The sequence below is a fragment of the Lactuca sativa genome, chromosome 4 (genome assembly GCF_002870075.4).
Source record: "Lactuca sativa cultivar Salinas chromosome 4, Lsat_Salinas_v11, whole genome shotgun sequence".
Lineage (NCBI taxonomy): Eukaryota > Viridiplantae > Streptophyta > Magnoliopsida > Asterales > Asteraceae > Lactuca > Lactuca sativa.
In genome coordinates, this window is record NC_056626.2 from 328,982,236 (window position 1) to 329,002,801 (window position 20,566).

General features: G+C 35.6%; 1 protein-coding gene and 1 pseudogene across 1 annotated transcript; both read left to right on the top strand.

Annotated features, from left to right (window-relative positions):
* The first annotated feature begins 2,265 nt into the window (after positions 1 to 2,265).
* Positions 2,266 to 4,357, top strand: LOC111901880 (cytochrome P450 Tp4149-like; annotated as a pseudogene).
* A 7,700-nt stretch (positions 4,358 to 12,057) lies between these two features.
* On the top strand, positions 12,058 to 13,733 carry LOC111901893 (uncharacterized). The gene is made up of 5 exons (XM_023897749.1): positions 12,058 to 12,237; positions 12,319 to 12,555; positions 12,648 to 12,939; positions 13,037 to 13,105; positions 13,357 to 13,733. The coding sequence occupies exons 1-5, from the start codon at positions 12,058 to 12,060 to the stop codon at positions 13,731 to 13,733; spliced, it is 1,155 nt and encodes a 384-aa protein (XP_023753517.1).
* Positions 13,734 to 20,566: the final 6,833 nt, after the last annotated feature.

Sequence of the window (20,566 nt, forward strand, 5' to 3'; positions counted from 1 at the left end):
ACAATTCAACATATATGAATATAAAAGAACATATAATATAGTAAAGCAATAAAATACAATTGAACATATATGAACATAGATAAACTTAAATGAACGAACATAAACAAACATCATAAACGAACGTTCAAGAACATAATAAACGAACGAGATCATTGTTCATGTTTATTAGTTTAATTAAACGAATGCGAATTTGTGTTCATTGTCGTTCATTTATTAAATAAACGAACGTAAAAAAAAATTTGTCGAATGTTTCGCCGAATGGTTCGTTTTCAACCATATATATATATATATATATATATATATATATATATATATATATATATATATATATATATATATATATATATATATATATATATATATATATATATATATATATATAATGCTGTCAAAAGAATTAAAATCAAAGTATAAGTTAAATATATTTAAGAATAATTTGTGAGCCCAATCATATCAATATGGGTTAAGTCTCCGGTCATATCAAAATGGGGCTAAGTCAAAAGGTAAAATGGTTTTGATAAAATGGTTTTGGGTGTGAATATCAACACCTTTTAACATGGGTCGTTTTTATGTTCGTTAAAACCTTAATATTTATGAAGTTTTTTTCATATATAACATTGAACATGTCATTTCGGTTACTATTATATTACCATGTCACAATCACAATAAAAAATATAAAAAAACTTTCTTACAAAAAAAATACGATTATAGAAGACCCTATTTAGACTTATAAATAGGTATTTTCATCATTTTATAAAAAAGTTAAAATTGTATTTTCTTGCGAATTTTAGATGTGTAAATACTCATTTTTAAGTCTTTAGAAGTACGTATACGTATTTTAATATATTTTAGAAATGAAAATACATTATTTCACATCTTTAGAAGTATATATATATATATATATATATATATATATATATATATATATATATATATATATATATATATATATATATATATATATATATATACCTTAAATTTACGATTGGTCTTCTCGTTTTACACTAAGTATTTTTTTTTCATATTATACGTATTAATATAGAAATACGTATTTATATATATATATATATATATATATATATATATATATATATATATATATATATATATATATATATATGTATTTCTATACTAATATGAAAAAAAAAATACTTAGTGTAAAACCAGAAGACCAAATCGTAAATTTAAGGTTTTCTTAATAATAAGACATGATAATGTAATTGTAAGAGGCTTGCCTATTGCAACAAGCTAACATGCTTGACTATTGTAACAGGCTTGACTTGTTAAATGTTTTGTATGACAATCTTATCAAATATTTGGACATTAATGAACATAGAAGTGAACTTAAGGAATAATAGATTTTTTTTTAATTTTTTTTTATTTTTTACAAACATAAGTGATTTTGTGTCAATAACCATAAAAATAACTATTCAAAGCCAATAAATTCTCCGAGATTGCAAATAGCAACGTATTATTATACTTATTTATAATGAAACAACAATAAGCGTAAATTTGCTTTTAACATAAAACAACATTGCATATTTATATTTAACTCATATAGCTAACACATTTTTTATTTGCAATACAAAAGAAACGTATTTTTATTCAACCAAAACTACAACGTATTTTATTTTTATTAAATTACTAACTTTTATATTCATCCTGAAGAAGTCTGCGAAAAGAAAACCAGTCGCCGACGGAAACTAAGCAGCGCATGAAAACTATCCACCGAAAGAAACTATATGACACCGCCGCATCGTGCGGTAACATATATATATATATATATATATATATATATATATATATATATATAAACAATTTATGTAATTCACTCGTCAAGTTAGGCTAATGAGTAGGCTATATTAAATTAAAATTTACAAGGCTTAGTATATATAAAGAACCAACGTCGTGTGTTTTGTTTATAAAATAGTGAAAATAAAGAACCTCTTAAATCTTGTTGTGTTAAAAAAATCCAACATATTATGCAACGTTTATTGTAGACGAATTAAGAAAGCAAAAGAAATTCTTGCATGGTTAGGCCATGTCCTATAATTAATTATATAATTTATATGGAAAAATGAATTAAGCACATGTTATAAAAGGAAAAATTAAGCAGAGGAAAACATATCACATGAACATTTTTTAATGCATAAACAAACTAAAAACTTTGCCGCCCCATTTCGATGAAAAAAAAAACACTATATATACATACCTTCGCTATGCATAAGGGCAAAATTAATCCTTGGATTGCTAGCTACTTCCATCATGATTAAATTGCTATTCTTACAAACGTTTTTCCTTTCTTTTTTCCCATTCATCATTTTGATGATTTTTATTCGTTGTAGATGGTTTTCATTTCGTTCCAAGACCAAGAAAAGCTTACCACCGTCTCCATGGAAGCTTCCGATCATCGGAAACTTCCATCAGTTGGGCTCAAGCCCCCATCGCTCTCTCCAATCCTTGTCGCTGAAACATGGTCCACTCATGCTCATTCACCTCGGCAACGTACCTGTTCTTGTAGTATCGTCAGCTAAAGCAGCCATGGAGATTATGAAATTCCATGATTTATCTGTCTCTGGTCGACCCCGACTAATGATGACTAATATACTATTATATGGCTGTAAGGACATAGCCTTTTCTCCTTATGGGGAATACTGGCGGCAGTTGAAGAGCATAGTCATATGCCATCTTTTAAGTAATAAGCAAGTCAAGTCTTTCAGAAGAGTGAGAGAAGAAGAGATAGGTGTTACAATTAGCATGCTTGCAGAAAGCTGTGGTTCAACAATTGATTTGGGTGGATTGATAGTTTCACTTGCAAATAAAATAACTTGTAGGGTGGCTTTTGGAAGAACATATGATCATCATGGGTCAAAGTTCACAAGTTTATTGATAAGGTTCATGAATATGCTAGGTGTTTTTTGTGTTGGGGATTATATTCCATGGTTGTCATGGGTGGATCGACTCAAAAATTTAGAGGGCAATGCAAAGAAAATTGCTACAGAGTTTGATGATTTTCTTGACTGTGTTCTTAAAGAACATAGAAGTAAGAAAAAAGGGGAAGACGCTAAGAGCGATAAAGACCAAGATTTAGTTGACATCTTACTGGATGTCCAAAGAAACGAAACAACTGGCTTTACCCTTGGCGACGATACTCTTAAAGGGGTCATATTGGTATGATTTCTCCCTCTACATCTCCAGATTAACGAGCTATATATGATTAAAGTTGCTAATGATTTAATTGCCAGTATACTTCATAAGGGTGATAATTACTACATTATTCATGCTTTCTATATATAAGGGTGTACGTAGTCAAGGATATAATAGAAATAATATGTTGCGATACAGTTGCCGTTACATTTTCTACCATCTCTCTTGCATGAATTATTAAGTAATGCTTTTCTCATATACATACACATATCTACCTTAAGTTCTAAATTTTTACTCGAAAAACCGATTTTATTAAGAAGCTGCCCAGAAGCTACAGAGGAAATTACATAAAAGAAAGCGGGTTATAACAACCAACTGATTTTTGATGAACTTTTAAGCGATATGGCATGCACCTTTTCATAATTAAGTTTTATATATCACTAATATTCTGTCCGGTTAGAGAAGACATGCAATTAAAACTTATTCTTTCATGCATTTTGGAGTCTGCATATCCATATCATAATCTTGAAAATTTTAGCTGATTCTCATATACATGCTAAGTATAATCACATAAAACAACTAATGTTTAAGTGTCTTGTAGGACATGTTTTCTGCTGGAACGGATACGACTTTCACAAGTTTAGAGTGGGCAGTTAGTGAGCTTATAAAGCACCCATTGGTAATGAAAAAGTTACAGCAAGAAGCAACAATAATTGCACAAGGCAGATCCACGATTCTGGAGGAGGATTTGGAAATGATGCAATACCTAAAAGCTGTCATAAAAGAGTCCTTGCGATTGCATGCTACAGTCCCATTTCTTCCTCGAGAAACAACTGAAGACATGAAACTAATGGGTTACGATATTCCAGTAGGCACATAGGTGCTAGTCAATGCTAGGGCCATAGGAAGAGATCCTGCCGTGTGGAAAGACTCAAAAAAATTTATGCCAGAGAGGTTCTTGCAGGACAATTCAACTGACTATAAAAGCCTTCATTATGATTGGCTTCCATTTGGTGCTGGTTGAAGAGGGTGCCTGGGTATTCAATTTGGTACAGCTATCATGGAGCTTTCTTTAGCAAATATGGTTCATAAGTTCGATTTTGCATTGCCAAATAGAGTAAAAAATGAGGATATTGACATGAGTGAGACATATGGCATTACACTCCACAAGAAGTCCTCTTTACTGGTGGTTGCGAGTCAACGATTCTAGTTGTTGCTCATAAACCGTATTAACTTAATAAGTTATCCAACTTCAACTCGGTTGATTTGGCTACAATAATAAATCAACTAGTTTGAATTGTTTTTGTTATTTGGGAATATTGTTGTTGTGCCGAAGCATAAATAAAACGTGTTTGTGGTAATACCATATATATATTTTCGGGGTTCAGGCCTTTATAGAACACAACTAGAAAATTGGATGGTTATGTACAAGCAATTTTGTTGGAATCTAGTAGGAAACAACATTATGAACAAAGTTCCCGACGAACCATGTTTGTTGGAAAAAGGGTACCAACATGCAAAAATAGTAAACACATAAAAACAATTTAATACAAATCCAAAATAATAGTAAACACATAAAAACAATTTAATACAAATCCAAAATGATATGAACATTTCAACAAAATGATAGGTACCATCTAAATATCCATAAAATGATAGCTATTATCTAAATATTCAATACTTCGTCCAAACGATAGTTATCATCTAATACTTCACCAAAATAATTAGGTTTTTGTACTTCTCTTAGGCCATTCGTTATACCCACCACATACCACATATGTGGTGGTGCCACATCAGCACCACATTCCACTACCACATACATGTGGTACTTACCACTAAACACACCACTCCACCTCATTTTTTTATTTAAATTTAATTCAAAAATACATTAAAAACATTTTTTTAATACTATTTTTCCATTAAATTAAAATACCAAATTACATTAAATAAAAACTAAATTAATTGAAATTAAAAAATAAAATAAAATAACAATCAAAATAAAAATTACATTAGTTAATTTAAAAAAAATTAAAAAAAAACATTAAAAAAACTAAAAATTCCAACCATACATAAAATAAACTACCCCCTACGCCTACGTCGGGCTCGAACCGACTCTTTCATTCCTAGAAAAAGTTCCAAGTCTTCGCCCTCAAGGTCGTCCGCTTTCATTTTCAAGATTTCCATATCGGTTTTTGTTTGGAGTGTCTCTTGTGCCTCTTGAAATGATGTTTGTGCTTCGATCATTTTTTGTTCCATCCGAGTCATCACCTCGGCCTTCGTTTCTTGAAGCTGCACATATCGATCAAATTTATCGCCGAACATATCCATAACACTAGAATTCGAAGATGTTGACGCCGCTTTTTTTGCTTTATTTCTTCCAACGGGCCGAGGAAGAGGTTGGTCGGTTTCAAGATCTATCGGATCGTCGTTGATGTCGATGTGTGTTCGGCCGTCCGATTGTTGAGAAGTTCCATCGGGGTTTCTCGAACGCTTTGAACCGGAAGATTGGGAACTTCCTTCCATTTGCTCTTTCCATTTTGGGGAGTCTTTCAATTTTAGCCACGACTTCATATACGGAAAAGCTTTGCGTGTAGGCGTTGTTTTTTTATATTGGTCCATGGCCGCCTTGAAAACATCAAAATCGTTCGAGCCGCTTTTGCGTATGTTTAGGAGATTGTTGTAGATTCCTCCAAAATCGGTGCATTTTAATCGAATATCTCGCCATCTCGACGTAATTTGATCGGCATTTCGAGCTTGACTTTCCATTAACTCGTAAAAAATGGCTCGGACTTTTTCCCAAAAACTTCCGTACGTCTGGCTATCTCCTACAATTGGATCTTTGGAAGCCGCCACCCATGCCTCCGCTAACTTTTCTTCTTCTTTTGTCCATGGGACCCTTTCTTGGTTGGTAGTGGGTCGGGCCGGTTTTTTTCTTTTTTTCTTTTTTGGTTGAGGTGGTGGTGAAGGTTGCGTTTCCGGAACAAAATCCGGCGAAAGTGGTGGTTGTGAGCTTGGTGGTTGTTGTTGTTGTGACGATTGTTGTTGGAGTTGTTGTAGTTGTTGGAATTATTGAAATTGTTGGTATTGTTGTTGCATTTGTTGTTGTTGGAAAGCCGGAAAAGGTTGATATTGTTGTTGGAAAAGTGGTGTTTGTTGGATAGGGGAACCACTTTGAAGTAGATTGATAAAACCGCCTTGAGGTGACTCCATCGTCGGGAATTGTCGAGGTGTTGTGTCTAACGCAAAAGCGTTATCGGGTTTGCGATTTCGGTAGTTTGGAGGGGTATTTTGGTTGGGATCCATGATTTTTGGTTGTGAAGATGTAGTGTGTAGTTTGTGTATAGAGAAAGAAAAGAATGGTGTAAAAAATAAGGAGTAAAAGTATGGTATTTATAGGTAAATAAATTATTTATTTATTTATTTATTTATTTTTATAAATCTAGCCGTTGTTAAACGGCTACACAAGAAACGGTCGAATTCTTTGCGCATCGGAGACTATTGGTTCGTTTGCATTCGTTGTCCGGGCCACGGAAGGCCACGACCACGAACCACTGGGGTGGTGTGCACGGCCGTGGTTCGTGGCCAACTAGACCACGGACGACTTCGTGCTATGTACACCGGGTGGTCTTACATGCTTAATAAAAAGTTTCTAACAACAAAACTAACAAACATCTTTTGGAGGATTAGTAAGTTGTCTCATCAATTGAGCCAATTGTTGTTCAATTATTTATTGTTTTTGTTGTATCAAAATTCTTTCCCTCTCCACATTTTCAAGTTGGGTTCATAACTCCTTATCCTAAAAACAAAGGTATAATTAGCAAACAAAAAAAACAAAAAACATGTATCAACATTCTTTATCCATTATAGAAACATAAAAAAAAAAAAAAAAACATATTCCATAATAGCAACGTACTTTACGTCGACCATGGCTTCGGAGAATGGCCGTTTTTTTTCTTCATCTAAGTGTAAAAACGGCTTGGTTAAAATGAGAAGAGATTAAGTATTGTGGATTTTGTGGGAATTGCAAAGAAAATTTCGGCAACTAACCAACGAAAGCCAACACACCTAATTAACATTGTGGAATACCCGTTTTACTACATATTTGATTTGATTTCTTAATTTCTTAACATTTATTGTTTTCATTTGTTTTGTAGATTTAATGATGTATTTTTATTTTCTTATTATTTCTAATGTAAATAACTTCATAATTTCCGTTTTATTTTGTTGTTTAAACCAAAATCTATTTTTTAGTTTTTGGTATTAATTGTTTATCAATTGTTTTATATAATATATATCAAAATGTAAAAAACAATCAACTTAATATTTTGGAGGGAATGAAATGTAAGAAGGGAAAAGGTAAAACAAAAATTGTCAAAGGTTTTCAATTCCCGTTATAATGTTTCCTAGGAAATTACAACCGTATTATAATTTTAAATATTAATTAAAGTTTTGGCGGTGTTTCGTAGGAAATACCAACACTTTTCCGACGGAATTGCTAGGGTATACACTTCCGTAGATAAATTGTTGGAACACCTTTTTGTTGCAAGTTTGTAGGAATTTAGATGAATATTTCCAACAAAATTTGTTTGTAGGAAATATTTGGTATATATTTTCTAATAGTGGAAATGACGACTTTGTTGTAATCTAACCTAATAAATGAAAATGATTTCTGCCATATGTCATGGTCTTCATGTATTTGCCACTTGTAATTTTGTTAGATATTATGGATTTTTTAATTTCCACTTTTCTGCTTTTTTTTTTTTTTTCATTTTTCTTAAATAAAAAATTCTATAATTGAATATATAGTTTATATTTATAAGGTATTTAATTATATTAAACTCTTAGAATAATTGTTATACAAACATTAATTTCCTTCCTTTTTTAATTCCCTGATAATATGCATATGTTAACAAATCCAAAATTATATAATATCAAAGAAAAAGATTTCACAAGATCATGATACAAATTTCAATATTTCTGGTATTGTAAAAAATATGCATGCTTACAATTTTTTATATTAAATCTTTTTTTAACCCGTGTAATACATGGGTTTCACACCTAGTCTATCTTAATAAATGAAGATCATTTTGCCAAATGTCATCTTCTCATTAAATTTGCCACATGTAATTTTGTAAATTTTTTGATTAAATTTAAATTCACATGTCATTTTGTAGTTTTTTTGAATTAAATCCATTAATATGCCACATAATACTAAATTTATATATGTAAAGTATTAAATATATTTAATGTCATAATAAATGCAAAGAATCTTGAAAAATATATAAGATATATTAAAATTAATTGAATATGATAATAAATTTAATGAATATTACAAAACAATCATTGATATTATGGATGATATTTTGAATAGTGATTCTATTTATTCATTAATTGAATATGTCTATTTATTTTAAACTTTGGTATATATTTTTTAATCATCTCGTATAATACACGGGTTTCACACCTAGTACCGTATATATTTTCTTCTTTAATGTTTTGTTCTAACGTTAAGAAATTGTTCTCCCATGTTATGCACACCAAGAGTTCTTCACCATTAATAATCTTTTCCATCGCGAGTTCCATACCCAACTGCGAATACGCCACATCTATAACAAATTATGAAAGTGTAGAGTTGAATGGTAACGAAGATAGTTTGGTTTGTGACAACCTTTTTCTGGATCGATTCTTCCTTGACTAGAATGTGTTCATAACAATAGATGTAAGAAAATTTTGCATTCTATAAATTTAAATCAAGCAAGATGAATTAAGAGTTGTTTAGTAGCCTCTTAATTAAAAATTAAGAAGGAGGCTCTTAATTTTTCAAATATAAGGCGTTGGTAGCATATGAAAAAAGGCTCTTAATATTTTAGAAGATTATAAATATTTAGATGCGAAGGTATATCAGAATTAAAGCAAAAGACATTGGTGCCCTACATGCCCAAACATTTGTGCCCTACATGCCCACATTCTTGTCCCTCTCACACCTTCTCTTGTAACATCCATAAAATTCATGCCAATTTAAAACTTTTTAAATCTTTCAAAAACCAATAATTATTACAAATTTCTTTTCAAAATGGTTTCATATCAAAGTATCTCATAATCAAATCATAAAAATATAAGGAGGTGCACAATCACACCTTCACCTTCCCGTGATCATTAGAAGTACCTGAAACATAATTAACAACTATAATCCCGAAGCTTAGTGGGTTCCCTCAAAATACCAACGCCATAAAAACATAGCTATATCATAGCAAACAAATAAACAGTATGCATAATGAGTTATCAGCCTGACTGGACCGCCTCATTGGGCCATCAGTCTAGCTGGACTGCTCTCCGAGCCATCGGCACGTCTGGACCGCCTCTCAGGTCCTTCAGCCTATACGGACCGCTCGTCGGGCCTTCGACCTGACTAGTTCGCCCTAACCGGTTAGACATATAAAACTCAGGTCAGACAATACTACCGCTCAAGTAAGTATAGTGAGAAGACTCCCCTCGTAAGTAAGCAAGTAGATCTAGTACCCCACGAATAATTTAGACTCCACCTACATAATATAATTATCTCTAATAAGCAATTTGTGATAAACACTCCGAGATGTTAAGCTAACTCCTCCACTAAATCCCAAAGGGTTGAAAATACCATTTTACCCTTTCAAGGTCTCCAAGACCCACAGTTGACCAAACCCTAAAAGTCAATGCTCAAGTCAACAGTCCATGTTGACTAAACTCGTCGTGTGCAACTATGCGGCTCCTCGAGTTCCTACGTGTTCTCTGAAGTATCGGGAAAATCCAACTCAACTTGTCTAGTTGTCTCATCAACCCATCGACTTGTAGCGCTTCCATTCTATCGGGGAAAACCCTAGCTGACTCGTCGAGTTGGCTCATGCACTCGTCGAGTGCCTCTAGACCAATTCCCATTCAGACAATTCTAAGTAGAAATAATGTCCCAAACTCTAGATCTATCTTCCCAAGGCTGAAATACCACGTAAAGCTACAAACTTTACATCCATGCATGGCATCTAGGGCTCGAAATGCCAAAATAAGCTCTATATGGGGTTTAATGCATAAAAGCTTGTCACTAGCTTGATAAAGCGTGGATCTTTGGGGTCAAAGGACCTCATATTTGTCTAGATCTGAAGTCTCTACTCCATGGCAAGCTCAAACGACTCTAAAACTCAAAGAAGGATGGAAAAAGTCCCTAAACACCCTAGAAAACAGATCTATCCAAATAATGAGCGAGGTGGTAGCTTTTTACCTTCAAACAGAAGCTAGGAATGCATGAACACCGGATCCAGGAGCCCCCTCTCGTCCCAAGCCTTTTTCTCATCAATCTTCCTCCAAATATGCACTAAAATATGCAATATTAGCCTCTATTTCTGTCACACAACTGTATAGCTCGATTAGGGTTTCTCTCAGAGTGTTAAGATGATAAGGGAGGCGGAAATGAAGGCTTAAGGTCCTTTAAATATGACACAAACCCTGAAAATTAGGGTTTTCTCACTCAACACCTACCCGTCGAGTTGGGGTCCTCCAACTCGTCGAGTAGACTCTAAAATCATGCGGCCATTAACTCCTCTACTCGGCGAGCTGGTCGAGTTGATCTAACATTATCAATATAAATTAATTAAATATTATACCTGGGAGTCGGGCATAGGCGGATCCAATTAAGGACCGTGGGTATCACAGGAGGCCCCAAAAAAAATTTAATAGTACAAATTTTTTCTAGAAATTTTTATTTATACTGTAGGAAAAAGTTAAAATATTTTTGAGCTACCCTAATTTTTTTTATGCTTTTGTCAATGTTTAATTCAATTTAATAAGCAACCCAATTGCTCAAACATAAAGCCCAAGTGTGTAATACCAAAAAACTAATGAACGATCAATCCCCATATCGTGATTTTAGAATTTGTTTCCCAATTCCCTCCTTGTCCCTGCCCGTTTGCAACACATGTTGTTGCCCTCTTTCTTCTGCCGCTAATGGGTGGCTGGTGGTGGGTGTTTTCCGACAAAATCCTCCGGTGGCCGGTGGTGGGTGATTATTGATCAAAGTGGTGCACAATGAAGCAAGTAAGTAGAAATTTTCTGATTATTTTTTGGTTAATTGAAATTCAATTTTTTGGCATTGTGTTGAAAAAATAGAAATTACCAATTAGGATTGTTTAATTAGAGACATAAGGTCACTAATTAGTGATTATTTGTTGTTGAAACTTGAAATCAAGTTATAGCATTAGAGTTGATTGTTGATATATTTTCATTGTAGGTTGCTATTAACAAGTTTTTCAAAAGACAATTAGATGTTGGAGACAATAATGGTGAAGGAACTTCAACAAAAAAATAGGGTTAATGAAAATACACAAGTTCCACAGCCTAATCAACATAGGCCAAAACCACAAGAACCACAATCTAATGAACCTATTCCAAAACCACAAGAACCACAATCTAATGAGCATACTCAAAAACCAAAAGTGCCACAATTTTTTGATTTGAATGATCTTCCTTCGGACCCAGGGGGAGAGACCAAAGATTACATCTTATAATCCTAATCAAAGGGATGAAATAAGGATGGCATATTTGATTAAAGGACCTTGACAACGAAAGGGGCATAATTTTGAATTTACCTTTTTTGGTGAGAAGCAAAGACATTTTGTTGTGGAATGGTTTAGGGAATTTCCATGGTTAGAGTATAACATTAAAAAAAGAAGGCATATTGTTTTTGTTGCTATTTGTTTAGAGACATGGTAGGGGGTCAAGGTGGAAAAGATGCTTTTATAACTGAAGGTTTTGATAATTGGACTAAAAAAATCATTCCAGAAACATATGGGTGAGATTCATAGTTCTCACCATAAGGCTGAAGAAAAGTTACATTTGTTATTGAGAAAAAATCAATCTATTAGTGAAGTTTTGCATAAAAAAATGGAACTTGAGCAAAGTAATTATGAAATTCGGTTACGTGCTACAATCCGTAGTTGTAGATTTTTATTGAAAAATGCATTACCATTTCGTGGACATGATGAGATGGAAAAGTCTAATAATAAAGGACTTTTTATTGAAGTCTTATCTTTGATTAGAGAAGATAATGAGAAGATTTTTAAAGTTACTTTAGAAAATGCTCCAAAAAATTAAAAGTTGACTTCTCCGACGATTCAAAAAGATATTGTCAATTGCTTTTCAAAGGAGATAATCAAGTCTATTTGTGATGAAATTGGTAAAGATGTGTTTGGTATATTAGTTGATGAGTCTAGTGATGTTTCCAAAAAAGAACAAATGGCTATAGTTTTGAGATATGTTGATAGACTTGGGATTGTAAAGGACAAATTTATCGGTGTTGTTCACGTGTTAGATACATCCTCTTTGTCTCTTAAAGCCGCCATTGATACCGTTTTTTCCAACAACAACTTGACTATCGATCAGGTGAGAAATCATAAAATATTTATTCCTTTAACATGATATTAGTTTTATTTTTATGTGTTATATATATTTTCTATTTTTTTTCAAATATATAGGTGAGGGGGCAAGGTTATGATGGAGTAAGTAATATGAGTGGTGCATTCAACGGTTTGAAATCTTTGATTTTAAATGAAAATAGTTATGCACATTATATACATTGTTTTGCACACCAACTTCAATTAGTGGTTGTGGCGGTTGCAAAGAAACATGATTATGTTGATAAATTCTTTGAACAACTAGGTTTGGTGGTTACTGTCATTTGTGGGTCTTGTAAGAGAAAAGATATGATACGAGAGAAGAAAAAAGAAAGAGTAGCAACTAAAATTGGTATTGGTGAAACTGAAACAGGTAGAGGGTTGAATCAAGAGATTTCTCTTATTCGAGCTGGAGATAGTAGATGGTTCACATTTTAGAACTATTGTAAGTTTGTTGAATTTGTTTGCAGAAGTTGTTGCAGTCCTTAAATATGTCAAAGATGAAGGGTCTTCTTTATCTAACCGTAATCAAGCAAAGGGTATTTTGTCGTACTTCAAAACACTTGATTTCTTATTTCTTCTACACTTGATGTTGGAAATTCTATGCCTCACCGATACTTTGTCAAAGTATCTTCAAAAAAAAGATCAATATATTTTGGAAGCACCTTCGTTAGTAAAAGGGACAAAGAAAACATTGCTAATTTTTAGAAAAGATGGGTTTCCACAAATTTGGAACAAGGTGTGTGATTTTTGTGAAAAGCGAATAAGACTAATCAACATCATTTTGAAGTTGTGATTTTTAACACGGTTTTGGATATGCAAATTCAAGAATTTGGGGATAGATTTAGTGAAGTTGGCACGGATTTGATAGAGAACATGGCGGCTTTGAGTCCTTGTGACTCATTTTCTAGTTTTGATAAAGCAAAGTTGTTAAAGTTAAGCGAGATATACAAAAACGATTTTAACGATTCAGAAAGGGCACAACTTAATGGCCAACTTGATATCTATTATCACTCTTTGCTCCATGATGAGAAATTTTTCAATATGAAGGGAATTGCATACATCTCTCGTTTGTTGGTGGAAACTGGGAAGCACCTCCCTTTTCCGTTGCTTTATAGAATATTAAAACTAACTTTGGTTTTTGCCTGTTGGAACTGCAACCGTTGAACGGTGTTTTTCTGCAATGAAGTTTTTGAAGACCGATTTGCGTAATAGAATAGGTGAAGATTTTATGAATGGTGCTTTGATTTGTAATGTAGAAAAGGAAGCACTAGAGAATGTTAAGACTGAAAATATAATTACTCGCTTTCGTAAAATGAAAGAGCGGATATGTGAACTTTAAAACGTAACTTCGTGATAGAATTTGAGCTTTATGTCTAATGAAATTGGAGTTTTTTTTTCTTATTGTATATTACATGATTTTTTCTCGGGATACCCCTTTACTTTGACCCTGGCTCTGCCACTAGAGTCGGGATGCTACAGTTCTCCTACACTAGAATCAGACTTCTCCCTCGAAGTCATCCTCTGAAAACAACTCTAGGTACTACTCCTGCATCTTGGACTCTGGCTCCCAAGTCCACTCGAATCCCTTTCGATGTTGCCACTGGACTTAAACTAGGGGAACCTCTTTATTCCTCAGGACCTTCACCTTCCTATCCAAGATCTCTACCGGCTTCCTAATGTAATTCAGGCATTCATCAATCTAAATGTCCTCTAGAGGAACCACTGCCGTCTCATCAGCTACACACTTCCTTAGTTGTGACACATGGAAGGTGGCATGAATCTGGATCAACTCTGCAGGCAGCTCTAACCGATAAGCTACCTTACCCACTCGAGCAATCAGCCTGAAAGTACCAATATATCTAGGGCCCAGCTTGCCCCACTTCCTGAATCGGGTCAACCCTTTCCATGGGGATACGTTCAGGAGGACAAAATCTCTGACCTGAAACTCTAACTCTGAACGTTGCCGGTGTACGTAACTCTTATAGAGACTCTGGGTCATCAGTAACCTCTATCTGACCTACTGGATCTGCCCTGTCGCCTTGAGCACTATCTCAGCGCCCCCATCACTCTCTGCCCTACCTCTCCCCAACAGATGGGAGTCTGACACCTCCTCCCATATAAGAGCTCAAAGGGAGGCATACCGATACTAGAATGATGTCTGTTGTTGTATGAAAAGTCAGCAAAGGGCAGGTAAGTGTCCGAACTTCCACTGAGGTAGATAGCACATGCACGTAGCATGTCTTCGAGCGTCTGAACCATCTACTTGCTCTGCCCTTGTTTCTGTGGGTGATAAACGGTACTAATCGTCTCATGAAATTTCTTCCAGAACCTAGAAGTAAAACGCACATCTCGATCTGACACTGTCGGTTTTAGCACCCCATGTTGTGCCACCACCTCTCGAACGTAGATCTCGGCCAATTTCTCCACATAAAAGCTCTTACTGATAGCCAGAAAGTAAGCAATCTTCATCAACCGATCTAGAATCATCCGTATCGCATCGACACCTCGCGTGGTCCTCGGTAATTTGGTGATAAAATCCATGGAATTATGTTCCCACTTCCATGGGGGAATCTCTAAAGGTTGCAACGAGCCATGTGGACACTGGTGCTCCGCATTGACCTGATGACAGGTCAAGCATCTCTCGACTACCCATGCCACATCTCTCTTCAGGAAAGGCCACCAATAATCCCTTTTTAAGTTCAAATACATCTTGGTGGCTCCTGGATGGATTGAAAATATCGACCTATTGGCCTCCTCCATCAAAATACGTCGAGATCCACCTATATATGGCACCCATATCTGCCCACGGAAGGTTATAATCTCCCGACTATTCGTCCTAAATTAAGAAATCTACCCGATCACCCTCTCTCTCTCTCTCTCTCTCTCTTACGGTTCTCTGATCTCATGGCCACCACCTGGGCCTATTGGATGGTATTTAAGACTGGAGTCATCACATTCATCCTCATGCACACTTCTCAGATCAGAGCACTCACGGCTTTGTGACTCAAGGCATCGACTACTACATTAGTGTGACAACCCAAGTTGTCCCGTTACATTTCCCCGTTACCGTTAACGGAATATTCCACTGTATAAAAGTTCCGTTAATTAGAGGGCATCAATTTAATAAACATTTTCATTTGATTACCTTTAACATGCCGTTAAGTCGTGATAAAAGGAAATAAAAACACAGGACACACATTTTCGTTCATTTGGAGAATGTCAAGTTTTATTATTACGACCACTAAATCGGGTGCGACCAAAAGCCCCGTTTAACGGCAGTATCGGGTAAAGTTCCACTGAGCCCCGACTGTGAAACCTATATATGGGTGAGTGGAGTCCATTGGAGACTTTTTACACACTCTCTCTATACTCTCTCTCTAGACCCGTTTTCGCCCCGAATTCGCAACCAAACGCTTCCAAATTGTAAGTCCGCTTACCCTAGCTTATTCTAAGCGTATTGATTTATGTTTAAAGCCCAAAAACCATCCAAGAAGGCATAGGATAAGGAGTTTACGGCCCAGGAACATTCTAGGGCCGTAAACCCCTAAAAAGGTGCTAAATATGCCTTTAAACTTGACCATAAGCTTAGAAACTATTAGGGGATATAGCCTAGGGGTGTTTAAACACTAAAATGCATGGATTTAGGACTCAAAGAAGAGTTTACGGCCCAAGCACATGCTTAGGCCGTAAACTCCACAAGTCATGGTCCCAAATGTGCACCAAACTCATCCTAGGGCTTATTACATAATTTAGGGACTTATTCCTTTGAGTTTAGGACCCTTGAAACACTACAAAATGAATTAAAGAAAGGAGTTTACGGCCCATACTTGGTCAAGGCCGTAAACACCCTAAATCATGCCCAAAATTGTAGTTTTTGCCCCCCAAATGACCATAGGCTATTTCTATAAAATGCTAGAATGGAATTAAGGGCTTAAACACAAGAAAAATGAGACATTTCTTGGAGTTTACGGCCCAAGAATTATCTAGGCCGTAAACTCCCCTAAAACCCCCTCAAATGTTGGTTTTAACCACCCAAAATAGCATCAAACTTCATAAGAAAATCCTAGAAAGGCATTAGAGGCTTGAAACTTCACAAATCACTAAGGGTGAGAGTTTACGGCCGTAAACTCCCTTGGGAGAGTTCTTAGGCCGTAAACTCCTATAAAATACCCTTAGAGGCCTCAATTCCACTCATGCCTTTTGAGAAAAGTGCTTAGAATAAATCAAGGAACAAGCTAGAAGCATCAAACACCAAGGATTATGACCTTGGGAGTTTACGGCCGTAAACTCCCTTAGGTTGGGCCGTAAACTCCTTGTTTGGTCCATATTGATGCTTTAAACCCCTTTACACCCTTGATACTTGAGTATAGCAAAGTCCCACAGCTGATAGGAGACCCTTAGCACCCTTAAACGCTACCCGGGACCCCAAACACTCAACCAAAAGTGTTTTCCACTCCTTTGAGTGTGTATAATTGTTTAATTAGTATATTATATGCTAATTGTATGTGAAAATATGTTATCATATGTTAAAATAGGTCCTTGTGTGTGTTCAAGTCCTTGCGTGACCCCGAACGCCTAAACGGCACTACCGTCGGACCTACTTACACCAGGTGAGTTCATACCCCTGAATGAACCTTTTAAATGCTTTTAAATGTTTTATAGGGGGGGATTACAAGTTAAACATGCCAGTTATCATATCAATCACATGTGATTGATAACCCGCATGCACAAGATTTTACCACTGTACACTGTTTTACCGAGTAGGACATTGTAAATGGCTTTAAAAAAAAGGGGTTTTTAAATTGTTCAAGTTCTTACTTATATTGCTTATTAAAGATTCATTTTCAAAATGATTTATAAAAGATTCCCAAAGATTTCTAAAGGTTTTCACACTTATTTTATCAAAGAATACAAATGCGATTTTCCTGAGTAATAAGGTTTTCAAAGGTTTTCATGAATACTTTTAATTGTTAATTACTGCTGCTTCGCTTATACTTATTTTATACTCCTACTCCGTAATGCTTTTACTTATACTTGAAGTCACTTATACCTGATGACGCTTATACTTATTCACCCTCTTACTTGGCGATACGAGCCTACTTCGCTTATACTTGAGATCGACTTTACTTCACTTATACTTGATACGCTCTTACTTCACCTGTTGTCATCTCCACTTCGCGATGCGCTTATACTTATTCAACATTTATACTTCACTTGCGACCGCTCTTAATTCACTTATTAGACACTCCTACTTCACGAGAATCACTTTCACTTGATACCCACTCATGCATAGTTAGATGTATGTATGTGCTTGTGTAGACACATATAAATAATGGTTGAAGGACTTAGGAAGGTTTGTCCACCCTATTTCCTTTTCTTCGTTGAGATGTGGTCTGGTGGGATCGGATATCCATCCGAAGGTCGTTTGATTCATTAGTTATATACTATGTTTACGAGCTTAGACATACGGGTTATTCCAGTCAATTCAGTTAAGAGTCTCAACCCCTATTTTATACTTTCGTCAGAAACCCACTATTGGGAAGTCTCTACCTCTAGTCCAGCACTTTCATTAGAAACCCACTATTTGGGATGCATCTTCGGGACGCGGCCTTCTCCGTCGTCTAGTTGGTAACCAGAGTCTCTTGTAGGGAGAGCGGACATTATGTGTATAGGCCTATACGGGATTGACAACCCCGCACCCTGACTGCTAGCTACAGTCCACGGCCCACCAAGCCAAGGGGTGACAAATGTCACATTAAATAGATGCTTGTATGGCGTCTGGAACTCTAGTCAGTATGGTTACGAGTATCCTGGGTTGCCTTATAATTCATGGATTTAAGGTAACGGTATTTCGTCAGCAATTTACACTGTATGCTGATGTCACTTTTCAGAGTCTCTGTTTCGACCTTGCTAGCTGTATCTTTCAATTGATACTGTCTGGGGTCTATAGTCTATGTTTCGACCTTGCTAGCTGTATCTTTCATTTGATACTGTCTGGGGTCTATAGTCTCTGTTTCGACCTTGCTAGCTGTATCTTTCATTTGATACTGTCTGGGGTCTATAGTCTCCGTTTTGACCTTGCTAGCTGTATCTTCCAATTGATACTGTCTGGGGTCTGTAGTCCTTGTTTTGACCTGGCGAGATGTACTTTTCTTTTGGTATCGTCTGCGGTCTATATTCACTGTCTTAGACCTTACTAGCTGTACCTTTCACCTAGTACCTTCTGGGGTCTGTGTCTCCCTTTGCTAGACTGAACCAGGCATGTCGTTAGTTCGATACCCTCCTGGAGTCTATGATTCTTTGCCTTAGCCAGCAGTCCTCACTGCTGAGGCATATGTTATTCCCTGATGTCTCTTGCTTTCTTTAATAATCAAATTCAGTATTTTGATAATAATAGCAATTAAGGGAGAATACCTCTTACCACAATACACTGAACAGTCTTGGTAGAAGGCTGCTTTATTTAAAGAAAATATAGGATTTTCTGGAAAGAACACTGATGCTTAGAAAACACTTAAACCACTACTTACCAAAGTTATTTGACTAAATGACATTAAATACTTATGAACTCACCAGCATTTGTAAAAAATGCTGATACTCGCTTTTCAAATAACTTGTAATCTCAGGTCAGCAATTAGACAGGTACATCCCCGGAGCTGCTGATGAAGATGACTTAAGTACCTTGCTGCACTTTATATATTTTGCTTGTATTACTTTGATACTATGTAATGTAACCATGTAAAATTTTTACTATTAATGCAATGTTTTGTTGTACTTTGATTACTATATGCATGTGTTGTGATACTTGACATGATGTCATGCACCCCAGAACGTTTCCGCCGTTCCGGTTTTGGGGTGTGACAGATTGGTATCAGAGCATTGTTTATAGTGAGCTAAGTATATCAATTCATAAAAGATATACAGCCTATAAATATAATGGGATAAAACACTCTGACCAAGAAATATACTTTAGAATATAACCATATTTTACCAAAGTATAATAACATCCAGAATCTAAACACTCGAACAAAAGTATCACAAGAAGAACAATAATAAAAGTCTTCGGATGTTGAGCACTACAGTCAAACCTGGGCAGTTATGTAATCGTAAGCTGGGATAAATGTAACCTGATCAACTACATTTATCCGAGATGCGGTGAACGTGTGCTCGGGAGTGATAGTGGTGTGCAGCAGGTCTGAAAGTTACCAACTAGGAATGCTAGAGCCAAACATAAAGTTAAAATACTATAGGAGTATTTTGGAACGCTAAAAGATCCACACTAATACCAGAAGTCATATTCAGAAGATAAGAACTCAAACAAGGATTAAAATACCATGGGGGTATTTTAGAATCTATAAACAACCTTGCGTGAATAACTAAAAGATCCTTGTTGATATACCTACAACTACAGAGGGTGTACTCCCAAGGTTATATATAATAAGGACCCCATAGGCTGAGAATGTGTGGTTTCGCTCTATTTCCTTTTCCTCGTTGGGATGTGATTCTGGAGTAGTATCACATATTCGAAGGCCTATCAGATCTAAGCTATATATGATTTGTATACCCTGTGTAATCGTAGCAGGACTTGATATGGATCATGCAGTGAAATGTTAATAATCCCTTAGGATTCTTTAGACATTTCCATTCTCGCGCGAACCCTGTAGAAAACCTTACCCACTTCAGTGCTTGACAGAAGAGTTGATTCCGACCCCGAGGAGATTCATTGAGAAAATTTCCTGTTCAGAAATAAATGAACTGGGTCGAGACTATTGAATGCACCAAGTGCCCATATTCTCTTAGGGACAGTGGTGAGGGATTCGCCTAAACTTCGGAGATTCCCAGTCATCCATCATGAAGTGATGACACCCATAGTTGGAATCAGAAGGAAGGCGGAGTAGAAATTCGATATGTCCATACAAGAAGAGAACCCTAGGAAACTACCCGAAGGAAGCCAACGCCGGTTCCAGTCAAAGATACGAGGCAGACCGGGGGAGCTAGTA

What these genes read in the sequence shown, in the direction of transcription:
- LOC111901893 (XM_023897749.1), top strand. Translation starts at nt 12,058, where the DNA reads ATGGAACTTGAGCAAAGTAATTATGAAATTCGGTTACGTGCTACAATC. An exon ending in ACAACTTGACTATCGATCAG is followed by an intron (nt 12,556 to 12,647) that starts GTGAGAAATCAT and finishes TCAAATATATAG; the next exon opens with GTGAGGGGGCAAGGTTATGA. An exon ending in TATTGGTGAAACTGAAACAG is followed by an intron (nt 12,940 to 13,036) that starts GTAGAGGGTTGA and finishes ATTTGTTTGCAG; the next exon opens with AAGTTGTTGCAGTCCTTAAA.